The sequence below is a fragment of the Canis lupus genome, chromosome 25, assembly GCF_011100685.1.
Source record: "Canis lupus familiaris isolate Mischka breed German Shepherd chromosome 25, alternate assembly UU_Cfam_GSD_1.0, whole genome shotgun sequence".
Taxonomy (NCBI): Eukaryota; Metazoa; Chordata; class Mammalia; order Carnivora; family Canidae; genus Canis; species Canis lupus.
The window spans coordinates 11,714,096-11,733,254 of NC_049246.1; the positions used below are offsets into that span (position 1 = coordinate 11,714,096).

Genomic DNA, 19,159 nt, shown 5'->3' on the forward strand with positions numbered 1-19,159 from the left:
GACCTAGAATGTTCATCACACCAGCTCTGGATGAATTATGGTGTGAAGGCCTGAGATCTCTTATTAGATACTGGTTATCACAGCCCTCCCAGGTGGTCCAAAGTCCCCTGACAGGAAGTTAGAACTAGGGGACAGTGTCAGCCATTCCTTAGCCAGTCAGTTCGGATTGTTCAGGCTGTGACCCTGGATAAACAGAGGCTCAAACACACTGTGCTCTGCACTCCAGGCCAGCCACCAGCCTCCTGCAAGAGAGGCCATTGCCTCTTCTGTGGGGTTGTGCGCTGAGCTAGCAGGATCCTTGTGTACCTGCTGGCCGTCCACTGCCAAGCCCAGATCCATGGGGCCATGATGTGAGGGCCGTGGAACCCTCTTCGGACTATGGCTTCTACCTCAGTTTTGCATTCTTCCTATAATGGCCTTTCAGCCCTGTTCTCAGACATTTCAAGGGTCTGCTGCCTGTGAGCAGATGTAAGGCATTCCTCGGGCTGCTCTCCATCCTCACTGTCTTAACGTTCTGTTACCTTCTGTGTACTTCCCAAACTCTTCCCTCCATTTTTCCGTTTGAATCGTTGCTTCTCTTTCCCCCCTCTTTCCTTCATGTCCCTCCCTTTGCCTCCTCTCTGCTCGTTCTCCCTGAATTTGGAGAGAATAATTTCACTTGTATTTTTTTCTTTAAAAAAATTAATTTCTTTAATATACTGTCATAGGTCAGGTATGTCTCAGTTTGAAAAAGATTGACATGGGGATCCCTGGGTGGCTCAGCGATTTGGTGCCTGCCTTCGGCCCAGGGTGTGATCCTGGAGGCCCGGGATCAAGTCCCACGTCGGGCTCCCTGCATGGAGCCTGCTTCTCCCTCTGCCTGTGTCTCTGCCTCTCTCTGTGTGTGTGTGCTCTCGTGAATAAATAAATAAGATCTTTAAAAAAAAAAAAAAGATTGACATGAAATAAATCAATAGCTTTGAAGAATAGAAAAAAAATGATAGTCACAATAGCAACCAAAGCTGTGAAGCATCTTGAGATAAACACAAGAAATATGCTAGATCCGCACGAAATGTTACTCAATGGCAAAAGAGAGGCCTGAATAAATGCGCTTTACCATGTTCACATAGGAGAGATTCAGGGATTATTAGGAAAGCCAATTCTGTCCAAGTTAATCTGTGTATTTAACACAACTCCAGTTAGAATCTCAAGGGTCGTTTTTCCCCCTTGTGGATCTTGAAAGTGCATGTTACCTTCTTTGCGTTTCTTTTTCCAAATGTGGGCCTCTTTGCTCAGTAGTTAAAAAACAAATTTCTGTCTCATGATATTTTCCCACCCCTCTTCTCAGAGGCACATTCTCTTCATCTTCCCTGTCTGCTGTCAGATTCCTCCTAAGTATCTATGGTTGGCTTATGTATAGTTCACCTGCTCGGCTATGGTAGTGCTCTTGTGTCTTTTTTTTTTTTTAAGATTTTATTTATTTATTCATGAGAGACACACACGCACACACACAGAGGCAGAGACACAGACACAGGTAGAGGGAGAAGCAGGCTCCATGCAGGGAGCTCGCCGTGGGACTCGATCCTGGTTCTCCAGGATCACGCCCTGGGCTGAAGGTGGCGCTAAACCGCTTGAGCCACCTGGGCTGCCCTCGTGTGTCTTTATAGACCTTGGAGGGCCTTGACCTTCATCATCTGGCCTGGTTTGCTGCCTGTCTTTAAAATAAATACACAAATGACTCACAACCAGAAGTCAAGGGGCGCTGCTTTCCCCTCCCCCCCCCCCGTCTGCGCTTATTGTAATAAGATTTTTTTTTTGAGGAATACCCAGTTTCTGAGACCCTTTACACCTTGTTTTCCCTTTACACCCTCTTCTCTACATCATGACATCACTGTCTCCTGTTTCTCTTTTCTCCCTACTTCTCTGGTAGCTCCTCGCTTCCACCGTAGGTTCTGTGAGTCCATCCAGCGTTACCCAGGCACTAACTAGTGCCGAGCGCTCTGCTAGGTGCTGAGATAGAGTCAGAGCTTATCACTGATAGGGGACAAAGAGACAGCAGACATGCAAGTCAAAGATGACACTGTAATATGGGAAATACTTGTGTTCCAGTAATTCTGGGAACCCAGGGGAGACATGGGCATATCAGAACTGGGGACAGCAGTGCGGGGCAGCAGAGGGTGCAGAAAAGGCTTGCGGAAGGAGCTTGTGCTTGGGTTAGAGGAGATTTCTGGGAAAAAGGAAAACCAGCCCAGAACAGGGGATAGATCAGGGAACATGAAATCAGGAGGAAGTCTGTTGAGAAAGGTCACAGTGAAATGTATGGCATGTGGCTCCTTGGGCAACAGACAGAGTAGGGCCTGGTCCAGCAGTTACTTGGATATTCCAGGCTGAAGCTCAAGAGAGATGTCTGGGTTGGAAATAGAGGTTTGGTGATGGCAGTTGCATCTCTCTATTTGGATACAATGGCTCAGGGGTGGAATGAGAGGGCGCAGCCCTGGGGAATGAGAGCAGGCCGGCCTGGAGCCGCAGCAGGGAAGCAGCTTCCACCAGGCAGTTGGAAGAAAACGGGCCGGCGACGTGCTGAATTCAAAGAAGGAGGGACCTGAAGGAAGAGGAACTAGCCCAGCAGTACCAGGTGCCGCCAGGAGGTCAAATCATATCTCAACTGGATCGGTGCAGTGTGGTTCACTGCAGGGCTTAACCCAAGCAGCTGGGCAGACATCCGGGAGGAGGAAAGCTGGGTGCAGGCCTGGTAGTAAAGTGGGTGAAGAATAAATGGTCTACAGGTAGTGGACATCACTCTCAGAGAACTGGAGAAGGAGGAAGGAGAGCTAGATGGATTTTAGTCTGTTGGGTTTTTGCTTTTAGTTTTTCCAAGATTGAAGAGAGCTCTTTGGACCTTTGCTACTAGTGCTCTGTGCCTTTGAATATCTTCCTTCTTAGAGTTAATTCTCTTACCATTCAGATTAATGTCATGTCATCTGTCTACCCAGGGGCTCCTAATTCTATTTTAGTCCATCTTCCTAAATTATTTTTCACTTTTTCGAAATATATACATTTTTTTGATAGTATTTTCATTGCCAAAGCTATTCTCCCATCAAAAAAGAGATTATTTTCTCCACCCCGCAGTAAGAGTGCTGGAAGACAGCCTCTGAAAATCCCTTTGGGAGCTCAACCCTGGGTCCTGGTATTGTGCTATTTATAGCAATACGCGACACCCAGCCAGGCTTGATCTCCTTTCTAAGAACCCATCCTCTTGACCTCTGGGAATGTTCCATGAGCAACACAAGTGACCGCATCCACAGCAGGTAAAGAATTGGGCCATCTGTGTTCACTGTGTGTGCCACATGTCATGCATGATGACTGCTGGTGGTGGCCCAGTAAAGATAAGACACCTTGATGAACCATGCTTTCCTATCACCTGGAATTCCTACTGAACCTGAAACTGGAAGCAAGATTGCACTCTCTGATAACCTACATCACAGTAAATAACACTCCAATTTCCTTCTTTATAGTGTGTTCACAGAGACCTGGCAGCCAGGAATGTGCTCGTGACCCATGGGAAAGTGGTGAAGATCTGTGATTTTGGATTGGCTCGAGATATTATGAGCGACTCCAACTATGTTATCAGGGGCAATGTAAGGCCGCTATTTTGCACATATTTTTTTACTATTATTGTGTGTTTTGTCATTGTTACGGTAGACGTCCACAACCGCTGTAGTACATGTTTGATTTATGGCAGCATCCAAAACCTTCCTCACTGCAGTCGGCTTTCTTATGTTTTAAAGCCTTTTCTGGGGGATCCCTGGTTGGCTCGGCGGTTTGGCGCCTGCCTTTGGCCCAGGGCGCGATCCTGGAGTCCCAGGATCGAGTCCTGCATCGGGCTCCTGGCATGGAGCCTGCTTCTCCCTCCTCCTGTGTCTCTGCCTCTCTCTCTCTCTCTATGTCTATCATAAATGAATAAATAAATCTTTAAAAAAAAAGGCTATTCTGTAGCTTCAGGGAATATTCCAGTTATAATAAAAGCTGAGCAAAATAGCATCGCATCTGTCCTTGCGATAGTCAGAATAGATGAATTAGGGATCTTGGTCCAATCCACACTTAAAAAATCTCCTAACTTGAACTTACTTCAGTTCCCATAGCTATAAAGCAACCGGGGTCATATTTCCAATTATGGGAATTTGGCAGTAGCTACAATAAAGCATTTTTTAAAAGTACAACATATAAAAAAATAAAGTACAACATATAAATTAAAGATGAAATGTAAATTTTTAAAAGGCACAATATTTAAATTAAATATTCACTGATGAATATTCAGCATCTTATTACTATCACACAGGGAGACCTAAAACATGACCACTTGTTAAAAACAAAAAACCAACTAGGGACAGATGTGGGTTTTTTTGTTTTTTGTTTTTTGCTTTGGGTGGGGGATAGATGTGTTATTTAAGAATTATTGGAGGGACACCTGGATGGCTTAGTGGTTGAGCGTCTGCCTTTGGCTCAGGTCATGATCCCAGAGTCCTGGGATCAAGTCCTGCATCAGGCTCCCTGCAGGGAGCCTGCTTCTCCCTCTGCCTATGTCTCTGCCTCTCTGTGTCTCTCATGAATTTAAAAAAAAAAAAAAAACTTAAAAAAAAGAACTATTGGCAATACTAACTAGATGATAAAATTGCGTAGTGGAAAGAGTACAGCTTGTAAGAATCATACACCTAGAGTTAAATAATAGTAGCAGCAAGTCCTGATAGCGCTTACTGGGTGCTAAGCAGTATTCTTAAGTGCTTTACGTATATTGATTCATTTAGTCCGCAAAGTACCCACTTGTGGGTTGGGAGACCGAGACATAGAAATGGAATTCGCCCATGATTCCACAGCATGTGGACTAGAGAGTGAATGGTCTGAGCCCCAAGTCTGTACGTAACCACTATGACACATGCATCATTTCCCGTGATTATATGCTTACCTCACTGGTGTCTTGTGGGAACAAACCAATAAAACCAACATGAAAGCACCTGTCTGGTGTAAATAGCCAATAAATGTTACAAATCAAATTAAACTGTATTCCCATTAGAATCAAATAACCATCTCAGCTGATTTTAGATCTCTACTTCACTCGTTGGAGCTGAAGTCATAAATATGATCAAAGCTCATGTGTGTTTGTGCAGTTTTTACCTTATGAGCTGGTGGTCTCTTATGTGGGAAGATGAATTCCCTTTGGCACCTCAATTAATTCTTGTAATTAATCAAATTAACCAGACTGGCCTGTTTGATTCTATCAGCTCATCGGTTTGTGTAGGATTTAAAATAGTTTCTTTCTTGAGCTTCAATTTTCTTTTTATTATATTCCTAAGTAATCTCTACACCCAATGTGGGGCTCAAGCTCACGACCCCAAGGTCCAGAGTCACATTCTCAACCAACTGAGTCAGTCAGGTGTCCTTTGAGCTCTGGTTTTAGTTGGCAAATTAAACATACACTGTGAAAGGCTCTTTACCTCATGAAAAAGAAAATACTACAAAATTCTCTGTCCTAGTAACCTATCTGCTCCTGTGTCTTGATTCTAATCTGAGGCTGTACTAACTAAAAACCTGCCTTTCATGCTACTGGAAATTATTAAAGCCACAGAAGCCAGCCTGGTGTCATTTCTCGAAGTGATGACATATGCTCCCCTCACCACATTCTTGTAGATGGCATTTCCACTAACGTTCTTCCAAGAAATGCTTTAACAAAATATTCCATTAATTCACTAGTATTTACTTACCTCTGGGCGACTGACTAGTTAGTCCTTTATGGGAATTATCTATTGTTTAATTCACCCAATCCAAGCACAAGGCTTTGTTCAAGATGAGTTTTATTTATTTTTAAATATTTTATTGTTTATTTATGAGAGACACACACAGAGAGAGAGAGGCAGGGACACAGGCAGAGGGAGCAGCAGGCTCCATGCAGGGAGCCCGACACGGGACTCTATCTTGTGTCTCCAGGATCATGCCCTGGGCTGAAGGTAGCACTAAACCGCTGAGCCACCCAGGCTGCCCTGTTCAAGATGAGTTTTTTGTTATTTGTTTTTTTAAGATTTTATTTATTTATTCATGAGAGACACAGAGAGAGAGAGAGAGAGAGAGGCAGAGGCACAGGCAGAGGGAGAAGTAGGTTCCACGCAGGGAGTGCGACATGGGACTCGATCCCAGATTTCCAGGATCACGCCCTGGGCTGAAGGTGGCGCTAAACTGCTGAACCACTGGGGCTGCCCCCAAGATGAGTTTTAAAGAGATAGCCAGCTGTGAGGCGCACCTGGGCGGCTCAGTTGATTGGGCATCTGACTCTTGATTTCAGCTCAGGTCATTATCTTGGGGTTGTGAGACGTAGCCCTTTATGGGACTCCAAGCTGAATGTGGAGCTTATTTACGATTCTCCTCTCCCTCTGTCCATTTCCTGGATTGCATGTGCTCTAAAGAGAGATAGAGAGAGAGTGAGAGAGAGATCCAGTTGGGTTTTTGTTTTTGTTTTATCTTTTTGTAAGGCTATTATGTTAGAATTTTGATTTGAAAGTGGAAAACTTCCACTTGAGAGATAATTTTCTACATTAAGCATTAAGAGTGCCTTTTGGAAGAAAATAAGTTATATTACCTAGCTAATAAGAGAAAAGAAATACTCTTTGTCATTCAGTCAGTTCCCCACTGATCACCTTTGGTCTCCTTTTGGACTCTACACAGGCCCGTCTGCCTGTAAAGTGGATGGCCCCTGAAAGCTTATTTGAAGGGATCTACACCATAAAGAGTGACGTCTGGTCATATGGAATATTACTCTGGGAAATATTCTCTCTTGGTACGTTTTGTACTTTGCTGCCATCCCTTGATCCCTCTGCACCCCCTCCCCATTCCTAAATCAAAGAGGGTGTGATATGGCCCTTCTAATCCTCACAAGAGCTAACTAATCTGACTTCTGTGCCCCTTCTTGTTTTATTTGTGGTGTCTTCCCCAGAGGCCTATACCTGCTTCAGAGCAGGAGCCGTGACTTTCCTCACCCCAAGCAGTGCCTGGCCCATGGGAGCTCTCAGGTCATGCTAGATAATTGAATGAATTAATAAGCCAATGAAATGATTTTATCCTCCCTAATGTTTTCCTCAGGTGTCAATCCTTACCCTGGTATTCCAGTTGATGCTAACTTCTATAAACTCATTCAAAGTGGATTTAAGATGGATCAGCCATTTTATGCTACAGAAGAAATGTAAGTTCAAATCAGACTGTACAGTGGCTGAAATCAGTTTACAGTCTCTCTAGTTCTGAATGCATGACCCCCAAAACCGTAAAACTCTTTGATGCAAAAATCCATATGATTCCTCTTTAAAAACAAAAAAAAGAAAAAGAAAAGGAAAGGAAAGGAAACTTCCTTTACCTTTTGGGGATTTCTGAACAAAACTGCAGATATCGTGAATTAGGAGCTTCAATTCTTTCCCTGGAAGGATCCCTGAAGGCAATAAGACTCCATCTCCTGATTTCTGGTCCACATTGTACTTTTAAAAATGCATTTCTGTCCATCACCTAATTTGCCTTTTCTGGTGTGAGTTGAAAATCTTGTGGAGTACTTGCCCCAGAAGAAGCATGTCACAGACCATGAGTAGCTCCACAAGAAGAAATGGTGGGAAATGATCAACTTTTTTTTCATTCAGATTTCCTCATCTTACCGCTCCTTCTCTTGCTTTTACAGATACTTTATAATGCAATCCTGCTGGGCTTTTGACTCAAGGAAACGGCCGTCCTTCCCCAACTTAACTTCCTTTTTAGGATGTCAGCTGGCGGATGCAGAAGAAGCGGTATGTAGCTGCATAATACTTTGTAAAGCATCATTAGAAAGGAAAGCAGTGACTCACAACACACACTGATGTCCTAAGAAGCAAGGTGTCACTATCTTTCTCATCACAATTTGTCTTGGTTGCCCTTTGAAAGTTGTATGGAGTGAGACATATTTCTTGGTAGGTGTTCTTGGGGGAGGGGGGAAGAAAGCTTTTCCCAAAGATTTCAGTTGATTAATTAAGAAATTAAATGTTTTTAAGTGTCCAGTGCTTCGGACTAGACAACTAAATAAAACTTAATCCGTGACCCCCACTGACCTTTCCTAATTGAACAAAAAGCTTTATTATGAATAATCACACAACCCAGTCATATAGTACAGCAGAGTAGAAAGAACATTGACTTGGAGTCGTGAGAGTCTAATTCCCAGCTCTACCATTCTATCTCCTCATCGCTATATGAATTATAGCAAATCATTTTACCTCTCTGGCTCTTACGTATTACACCTGTAAAATGGTTTGCCAAGGTAGGTGGTCCTTGAGCTCTGGGAACTTGGGCTCACTCTGCTGACTAGTTGTCTAGTCCGAAACACTGGACACTTAAAAACATTTAATTTCTTAATCCCTCAGTAAACCACCTGGTGTAGTGAATGGAGCCATCCCCTAGAGGAAGTGGACAAAGGATAAGACCTTGAACCCTCAATACCCAGGTTCACATCTTGGCTCCATCATTTACATCTTATAGGCCTCTATTAAGTCACTTAATCTTTTTTGGATCTCAGTTTCCTTATCTGAAATGTAGGATTAACAATTAACAGTCTTGGGGCACCTGGGTGGCTTAGTCAATTAAGCATCTGCCTTTGGCTCAGGTCGTGATCCTGGGGTTCTGGGATCGAGCCCCATGGCGGACTCTCCACTCAGTGGGGAGCCTGCTTCTCCCTCTCCCTCTGCCTACCTCTCCCCACTTGTGCACTTTCTCTCTCTCTGTCATGCAAATAAATAAAATCTTAAAAAACAAAAAATCTTACTTTACAAAGTTGTAAGGAGTAGGGTGTATGTGAAAAGACTTAGCACTTAGCAGGCACTTGGTAGTTAACCAATAAATGTTAGTTACATAGGAACCTCATTGTTTAAATGGATTGTTCTCTTTTTCTAAATTATTAAGAGTCCATTTTCAATTCTATAGTCTCTCCAGAGACCTGGGTGCATGGTATATGTCCTTTCCTCCTGGTAGGATGTTTAAAAATCACATTCAGAAACTAAATTATTCTCAGGGAATTAGGCCAAAAAGGTCGAGGGAGATGGAAAGCCTCAAGGCTATTGAGCAGATAGCCTGGACATAGTTAATGACCCTATAAGATAGTGACGCCTGAGTGTCTCAGCGGTTGAGCATCTGCCTTTGGCTCAGGGCAAGATCCCAGGTTCAGGGATCGAGTCCCACATTAGGTTCCCTGAAAGGAGCCTGCTTCTCTCTCTGCCTATGTCTCTGCCTCTCTCTCATGAATAAATAAATCTTTTAAAAAAAATGACCCTATAAGATTAACTGAAAAAAGAGTTAGAAAGAGAAACAAGAAATGAACTGTTGAGGTAAAGAGAAAGGGCCATGTAATTTTTATTCACTGGGCAGCTGGGGAGGATTCATAGGGGTGTTATTTGCACTAAGCTGTGAAGAATGAGTAGTATGTTGACTCTTGGTAAGTGGAGGGTTAGTCGGTGTTCCAGGCTAGATGAGCAATATAGATAAAGGTTCAAAGTTGAGAAAGTCGAATGGAAGATAAATGTTGTGGCTAAAATAACAGGGCTGGTGTAGGAATATGGAGAAAAACAAGACTGGAAAGGTAGTGGACCAGGGTGCACTATCTGTTACTGCTCAAAAGCTCCTTGGCTTTGTCCAGGACTACCTTGTCTTGGAGTACAAGTTTCCTTTCCTGTTCTCCCACCCACAGGATGTCCAGATCCCCATCCCTCTGTTCAGGGGGCCTTCTGGGTATCAGGAGTTGTTGAATGGTGAGCTCTCCATGGGTGATGATTCAGCTGAGGGTACCTGAGCTCAGGAACACCCCCCCATCTTTCCCCCACACCCCCATTTTCTTCCTCTCTGCTCCCTGACCCTCTGTCATGGAAGGTTCTTTTTCCTACCAGTATCAGAGCCACTGATAGCAAACTGTATCTTTTTCAGGTAAGTTAGATAACAGCATATCCTCTCAGTGGGATTGATACACCAAGAGAGGACCCCCTTAGCTGGCTGGGGCAGTAGGCTCCCGGCTAGTGGCCTGGGGAACAGAGCAGAGATTGGATTTCAGTCCCCACTTGCCTGTTTGGCTGGGCACCTCTGAGCAAGGTGGAATCTATGCAACCATGCCAGACAACTCTGCCCACTACGAGCAAGCCCTTGGTCCTCCTCTGTTGCCACTCCATGCATGCTTTCCCTTCTCACCTCCTAAGCACAGTCATATCTAGTCTCTTGGGTGGGAAGCAGCCCTGCCAGCATCCCTGGGGTAATCTGTCCTGGTATGCATGTGAATACTTTTTGAAGAGTTTTTGTTTTTGCTTCATCATGGGCTAGGGAAGGAAAATGGCTCTCCAGGAACAAGTGAGAAGGAGAGAAAACATAGGTTAATGCTCCTAAATATAACTCAACTCCAGTGGTATGGAGTTAGAGCAAGGAGACCACTGAATAACGTGCTAAGGCATAGTTCAAACAGTGGTGAATCAATGAGGATTTTTTAGAATGGACAAAAATACTTCAATATTTGTCTTGGTGACCCAGATCCCTCCAAATGGTGACAGATATTAACTAGGCTTATTGTGGTGATCATTTTGCAATATATACACATACATGAATCACATCATACACCTGAAACTCATATAGTTATATATCCATTATACCTCAGTTAAAAACGGGATGGGGGAGGCACCTGGGTGGCTCAGTCGGTTAAGCATCTGACTTTGGCTCAGGTCATGATCCCAGGGTTCTGGGATCAAGCCCCATGTCAGGCTCCCTGCTCAATAGAGAGCCTGCTTCTCCCTCTCCTTCTGCCCCTCCCTGCTGCTCATGCTCCCTCTCTCTCTCTCTCTCCTCTCTCTCTATCTCAAATAAATAAATAAAATCTTAAAAAAAAAAAGAGCCAGATCAAGTATTCTCTCCTCTCCAAAGATCTAGTCTGATTTCTGAGTCTTTGTAACACTCTATAACTGTGAGACTCAAATGATGTTGTACGATACTTTTGTTTTATGGGTCTGTCTTTCCCATCACTAGACTTGGTTCATGAGGGCAAGGAGGTTCACTGCTCATCTTCACATCACCTGATGCAGTCCCACAGGCAGGAGACGCTCTTTATTATAATGAATGAGTGAGTGCCTTTCAGTGAGAGGGTATGTCAGAGGTCACATCTGTTTTTTGTTCACTGTTACATACTCGGTGGCTGGCATAATTCTTAGCCTATAGAAAGTGTTAAGCAAGTATTTCTGGAAGGAGGGAAGGGAGGAAGGAAGGATTGAAGGAAAGAAAGGAGAGGAAAAGAAGTATAAAAGTGAATTTGAGAAAGCAAAAACCAAACTGTGGAAGTAAGGACATCAGTTAAGAAGTGACTGTGGCAACAGAAGTGAACAAAGATGAGGGGGTGAACCAGATGGTGGCGGGGGCAGGGGGAGATGTGCAGAAGGAAGGGGCCTGAAGTCACATCACCTCTCCTCTCCTATCAGTGCCCACAAATTATAAGAAATATATACTTATAATAAATGTATTATAAACAAGTCATACATTTATATATTATAAATAAATACAAATATAAAATAGATATAATATAAATATATATAAATACCTAATACCTATATACAAACACATACATATTTTTATTATACTTTTTTATTTTATTTTATTTTATTTATTTATTTTTTTTTTAAAGATTTTATTTATTTATTCATGATAGTCACAGAGAGAGAGAGAGAGAGGCAGAGACACAGGCCGAGGGAGAAGCAGGCTCCATGCACCGGGAGCCCGACGTGGGATTCGATCCCGGGTCTCCAGGATCGCGCCCTGGGCCAAAGGCAGGCGCCAAACCGCTGCGCCACCCAGGGATCCCTATTATACTTTTTTAAAGAAGTGAGGCTATAACTGCCTTTGAAAGCCAGAAGGAGATCTTTGTGGACCAGAAACTGTGGAAAACCCCTGAGACAATGAAAGCAGTTAGAACTGAAGAGGGAAGACCCACAACAGAGGACTCTTTAAAAGAATAAGGACAAGTGCTTTCCTAAAGGGTGGGGAGAAGTCTGGTGGGATCCTGCAGAAGTTCCACAGTGGGAGCAGTCACACTTAACCGTGTGACATAACAGTTAACCATTACACATAAGAATAAAATAGGTGTTAAAAATGTGAGCATAACTGCTGTGAAAACAGAAATATAATCTATAATCTCAGGTTCAGTGTAGAAGAAACAAGGACTGTAGAGAAACCTCATCAACCCGACAAAACGGGGAAGAGAGAAACAAAAAGCATTCATGGAAATAGAAAAAAAAGTACAAAATGGCAAGATTAGTAAGTCCACTTAAGAAAGAGAATTCCATAATAAATGAGACTGTTATCACATAAGTCACATTTACTAACCTTAGTGCGGGGCAATGAGAAATCACCAGTAACACCCAAAAAGCCCCAGCATCCTACATCAGAAAGTAACACTGAGGCTTCTTACAGGAGTCTTTGGTTCACAAGAAGGAGGAAGAGGAAGGAAAAAGACATAAACATAGACCCTGCTTATTAAAACCTGTAGGAGTCAGCCAAATTTATAACTCTAAATTCATTTATTAGAAGACAAAAAAGAATAAGAATGAATGACTTAAACTTTCACCTCAAGAAGCTAAGAAAAAAATGAAGAATGAAGAAAAGGAAGAGAAAGAACAAAGCAGAAGAAAACTAATAGAGGGGCACTTGGGTGGCTCAGTCAGTTGAGCATTGGACTCTTGGTTTCAGCTCAGGTCCTGGTCTTGGGGTCTTGGAATCTGTGCTGAGTGTGGAGTCTGACCAAAATTCTTTCCCCTCCCCCAACCTCCCATGCTTGGGCTTGTGCATGCGCTCTTGCTCTCTCTCTCTCAGATAAGAAAAAAATAAAAATAAAAAGAAGTAATAGAGATATAGGCAGAATTAATTAACCCGAGAGTAGCCCCCAAAACAAAGTAATAGTGATGATCAGGAAAAACAAAAGTTGTTTTTTGAGCTAATAATAGTAGTGATTTAATGGGTAACATTTTTTGAATGTTTGTTGTGCACACTACTGATGTACTACCCATAATAACTCATTTAATTCTCACATCAATCTCACAAAGTAAGTTCTATTATTACCTCTTTTGGAGATTAGTAAATTGACATACAGAGAGGTTCAATGGTTTGCCTAAGGTAACACAGTAAGTGTCAGACTTAGGATTTGAATACAATAGTCTGGATCTACCTTACACTGTATATTACTATTTATATTAATGCAGCATACACATATACCACTAATGCATAAAAATGAAGAGAACAATTAAGAAAAAAGAGGAAGCACAAATGACTGAATAAAAAGATACAGATAGAGAAGTCATTTTAAAAAGTGTAAGAAAATCATATGCACCTCTTCATATTGATACACTTGAAAAACTAGGGTTTCAAAACTTTTATAAGGAAAATGTACTTGAGTATTACTTGTGCAATTTAAAAATTCATTTAAAAAATCGCTTGAAGGGGAAAAATGGTTGGGAGGTATAGGCTTCCAGTTATGGAATGAAAAAGTCACAGGGATGAAAGGCACAACAGGGGAATATAGTCGGTGGTACTGTAATAGCACCGTATGGTGACAGGTGGGAGCTCCACTTGTGGGGAGCATGGCACAGAGTTGCACAGAGTTGTAGCATCACTATGCTGTACGCCTGAACCTGGTGCAACATTGTGTGTCACCTATATGTCAGTAAAACTAATTAATTACTTATATAAATAAGAATCACTTAAAGAAATGGACAGGGAGACATTAAAAGCAGTGATGTACCAGAATGGCACCCAGTCTCCGACTGGCTGTGGGAGTACAGCGAGCATAAGGAAATGGTTCTGAAAGTTCTAGATGGTGAGACTGGAGGACTGCACTAAGTGAAACTGTAAATACAGGGAGGAGAGAAGGTTTGGAGATCAGAGAGAATGGACTCAAGTGTGGAGCTGTTGGATTTGAAGTGTTACAGGCTTCCTCAGATGATTAGAAATTCAGTGCTAGAGATATACACTTGGTTCAATAGGTCATAGTCAGCTGCTTGGCCCACTTTACAAAAACGATATATTGTTACTGTTCATCCTTAAGGGTAGAGGCAGATGGTTATTGTGAAGACCAGGTTCAAAAGGATATTTGTGTCCGTTTTACAGAAAGAAAGAAAAATTAAGAGGAGGGGGTAGTCCATTCAGTTAACACCATAACTGACTGTCAAAACAAACACAAAGAAATACACAGTAATGAGAAGTGGGGAGAGGAAAGGAGTCTGTCAAACTCACATAAGAATTCATGATCTCAAAAAAAAAAAAAAAAAGAAAAAGAATTCATGATCTCTGAGGGGCACCTGGATGACTCAGTGGTTGAGTGTCTGCCTTCGGCTCAGGTCGTGAACCCAGGATCCTGGGATCCAGTCCCGCATCGGGCTCCCTGCGGAGAGCCTGCTTCTCCCTCTGCCTATGTCTCTGCCTCTCTGCGTTTCTCATGAATAAATAAATTTTTAAAATCTTAAAAAAAAAAAGAATTCATGATCCTCAGGAAAAAAAATGCAGAATGCATGATCCCTACATCATGAAGAGGTCTCATAAATAACAAGAAATACCTGGATAGCCCAAAATAACAGGGCAAAGGAGAGAAGCAGACTGACTATTCACAATGAAGTGCAAATGTTCATTCAATATAGAAAAAGATGTTTGACTTTACTTATCATGAAACATGCGAGCAAGGAAGTAAAACCTTCTCTGGACAAAGGGCTAGAGCCGTGAGCGATAGTCAACATCCTTACTGCAAGGCTCTGGAGAAAAGAGTGTTGTTCCCAGACACAGCTGAGAGGAGCAGAAATAAGTAAAGCTTTCTGCAGGACAGCCTGGTGATGCACATCACCATTCAGATGTGGAGGCCCTTTGACCCAGCAATTCCACTTCCCCCATTCATCCCAGAGACAGACAGGGCCAGTGTGCACTTTCCAGTGCATGTTATGTAACCAATTCATCAAAAGGTCAGTTGTGGTGCATCAGTACTATGGAATGCTAGGCTACTATTAAAAAAATGAGTAAATAAAAAAATAAAAAATAATACATATTAAATAAATAAATAAATAAATAAATAAATAGATGAGGGGCACCTGAGTGACTCAGTTCGTTAAGTGTCTGCCTTGGGCTCAGGTCATGATCTCAGGGTTCTGGGATAGAGCCCCATGTTGGCTCCCTGCTCAGCGGGGAGTGTGTTTAATCCCTTCCCCTCTGCCCCTCCCTCTGCTTGCGTGTGCTCTTTCTCAAATAAGTTTTTTAAAAAAGGTAAATGTACTTATATTTAGTCAGTAGTGAAAATATGTAAAATGCAAACAACGTATTAGTAAATCAAAATAAGGTTCTAAAACACAGTCTACACTCTGAACCTACTGACCCGAAATTGTGTGTACACAGCAAGCTATAATGGTGGCTACCTCTGATGATTTTAGCTTTACTTCTATATATCTTCCTATATTACTTAAGATATCTATATGAATGTGTGTTGACTTAATCAGACAAAAAGTAGTGCTGTTTTCATTTTGGAAAAACATGTTATTTATTTATTTATTTATTCATGAGAGACAGAGAAAGGCAGAGGCATAGGCAGAGGGAGAAGCAGGCTTCCTGTGGAGAGTCCTGCCCAATGCAGGACTTGATCCTGGGACCACAGGATCACGACCTGAGCCAAAGGCAGATGCTCAACCACTGAGCCACCCAGGTACCCCTAAACAGACCTCTTTTAGTGGTCTTTCTCTTGTATGGTTTTACTATTCAGCTTTAGGAGTTCTAGATTGAGACTTTATATCCAAGAGTAGAAACAATGATTGAATAAGATGTTTGACTATGACTTGATTTCTCCATTAATAAATGGGCCAAATTTGCTTTGTCAATTAGTATCTTCTAAGATGATCTTCTAAGACTTATGCATACTAAGTAATTTGCAATGTAGCCCCTTGACATGTATGTTGTAATCAGTGTTCTTTTTCCCCCCGCATTCAGATGTATCAGAACATGGATGGCCATGTTTCAGACCGTCCTTCCGTCTACCAAAACAGGCGACCTTACAGCAGAGAGGTGGATTCAGGGCTACTTGCTCCACAGGCTCATGTTGAAGAGTCCTAGAGAAACAATGTAGTCTGAAGGACTTCCTCCCTTCCACTCCCACTTTAAACAGGCTATAGATTACCAAACAGGATTAATTTCATCACCAAAAGAAAGTATATTCTCAACTGCTGCTTTGCTGGACTTTTCTCTAGAAGCTCTCTGTATTTACTCTTGTTTTCAAAGGAACTTTTGTAAAAACAAATCATCCTTTGCACAAGGCAGGAAGAGCTGATAATTAACTTTACTGGAGCATCTACCTACATCCAAAGGCCTTCTTAGGCTGGCTTGAGTGAAAATTGTGTACCTAAGGTATAGTATATTCTTGTAAATATATAAAACAAAAGCATTTTGCTAAGGAGAAGCTGATATGATTTTTTAAATCTATGTTTTAAAATAATATGTAACTTTTTCAGCTATTTAGTGATCTATTTTATGAACGGAAATAAAAATCTCTTCTATAGAAATGTTTGTCACTGGATTGTTTACATGATATATTTAGGGCAAGACTTAACGGGAGGGCAGGAACCTAATGAAATTATGTGCAATGATTTGTTTGTGCATGTGTATTTTTTTCCTACTGAGGTCCATCCTTTCTTCGGATTCTTTTTTTTTTTTTTTTTTTTCTTAAAAGGATCTGTGTCTCCTGCCTCCAGACCAGAGCAGAACAGCTGATGGCTGCTTGCTACTCTGCAGCACTCTCTGGATTCAGCCTCCCTCGTCCTTTGAAGCTTTGCTCCCTCCCTCCCACAGGCTTATAAAGTTGGACTTATCCTCATCTTTACATTTCTTGGTGAAGAGCTTGGCGAAGGTCTGCCTTTGCTTGCACTCCCTTCCAGGTCCGTGGTTAAGAGCCCTGAAGCCAGTCTGCCTGGATTTGAATTCTCTTTCTAACACTGTTTAGTTGTGTAACGTTGGGCAAGTAACTGAATTAGTTTGGGCCTCAGTTTCCTCTTCTGGAAGAAGGAATAATAAATGGGTGCCATCTATCTTACAGGGTTGTTGTAAGAATTAAATGGACCACATATTATATATATGTATATATGTTATAAATATACACAGAAACAGATGGTCCCCAACATACGGTGGTTCAACTTAAGATTTTTCTACTTCACGATGGTGCAAAAAGGACACACATTCTGTAGAAACCATTCTTTGAATTTTGAATTTAGATCTTTTCCAGGCTAGCAATATGCAGTACGATTGCCCCTGGTGATGCTGGGCAGTGGCAGCTCCCAGTTAGCCATGGGATCACAGGGTGAAAAACCAAAACACTGACCACCATGGCTTACCCATTTAACTATCCCATTTTTCACTTTCAGTACAGTATTCAATACATTACATGAGATATTCAACACTTTATTATAAAATAGGCTTTGTGTTGGATGATTTTGCCCCAACTGGAGGCTGACGTCCGTATTTTGAACACATTTGAGGTGGGCTAGGCTAAGCCGTGATGTTCGATGAGTTGGTATATTAAACGCATTTCAACCTATATTTTCAACCTACTATGGGCTCACTGGGACATAACCCCATCGCAAATTGAGGAAGGTCTATCTATATTACATAAACATACAGATTGCTTAGATCAGTGCCTGGTCCATAAATGTCACCTAAATTGTCATTTGCACTTCCCTTTCTGGTTTTTATCTTTTACTTGAGACCAGGGCACCATAACCTCACTTAGATTATACAAACCCATTCTTTACCTAACCTCTTCTCCCAGTCTCTGGGCCATCCAACGTTTTCTCTGGCCACAGATAGATTTGTCTTCTAAAGTATTGCTGTGGACATACCACTTCTGGCTGGAGCACATCCGGTGACTCTCGGTGTCTATCAGCTAAAGCCAAATTCTCTTGCCAGCATCCATGCCCACCACGACTGGGCTCCCCTGCATTTCTCAGCATCAGACTACATAACACCATCTGTCTCTGTTGCCAAAACCGTCTACTGGTGTTCAGTGGGTACGTCTTGGGCATCCCCACCTCCAGTGGTTCTTTTCTTCACCCTCCACCTTCCTGGGATGCTTCTTTCTATTTAAGTAAGCCCTTGCTTCGTGGCCGGAGCTCTATCTTACACTGCAGGTCTTTCTTAGCTCCACCAGCCTCTAGTGCTGGCTTCCTCCATTGAAATCTGCAGCCTCCTTGTCCATACCACCCAGCTGGCTTGTAATATAAACATTCTTTATTTTCACTTGGATTTTTTTTTTTTAAGCAACAGAAATGTATTATCTCACAGTTCTATAGGCGAGCAGTTCAGCAAATGTCCTTCTGGGCTAAAATTCAGGGTGGCATTCGTTTCTGGAGGTTCCAGCGGAGAATCTGTTTCCTCGCCTGTTCCAACTTCTAGAGGCTGCTAGAATTCCTTGGCTGGTGGTCCCCTTCTTCCATCTGTGTAGCCAACAATGTTGCGTCTCTCCAGTCATTTTTCTGCAGCCACATCTCCCTCTGATTGTGAACTCAGCTGAGGCTGGTCCTCTGATTTTAAGGATTATGTCTTTTCACTCGGATTTTTAGAAATTTGTAAATAGATAACAATTTATTCCAAGTTGTAAGTCTAATTCCTATTTGTGTATACAGTCAGGACACACAAAATACATATATTCAATTATTATTTTACCTACTCAAGCTAAAGTGTAAAATATGCTTGGTGTTAAAAGATTGAAAGAGTTTTAAATTTTTACTTATAGTAATAAGTGAAATTTCCCCTTTATGTACCCAACCCAAATCCCAAATTGCTTCTTCAGAGGAAATGTTGTTAAAGTTTCAGGTATATTTCTCCTATCTTCTTGTTTAAATATACTTAAGTGGGACACCTGGATGGCTCAGTGGTTGAGCATCTGCCTTCGACTCGGCGTGATCCTGGGGTTCTGGTATCAAGTCCTACATCGGGCTCCCAACAGGGAGCCTGCTTCTCCCTCTGCCTGAATCTCTGCCTCTCTCCTGTGTCTCTCATGAATAAATAAATAAAATCTCTAAAAAATAAATATTCTGGGAAAGGTCCCAGGCCTGGACTAAGTGCTGGCGTCATGGAGCTACTGGATCGATTGGAA

The 19,159-nt window shown here is 42.2% G+C and overlaps 1 protein-coding gene across 1 annotated transcript in view; it reads left to right on the forward strand.

The window, feature by feature from the left end:
- The window catches only part of FLT3 (fms related receptor tyrosine kinase 3), a 76,618-nt gene extending 60,490 nt beyond the window's left edge, over positions 1-16,128 (forward strand). The window contains 5 exon segments of the mRNA NM_001020811.1: positions 3,495-3,617; positions 6,694-6,805; positions 7,108-7,207; positions 7,688-7,793; positions 16,006-16,128. Of these exon segments, the coding sequence (NP_001018647.1) occupies positions 3,495-3,617; positions 6,694-6,805; positions 7,108-7,207; positions 7,688-7,793; positions 16,006-16,128 (564 nt within the window).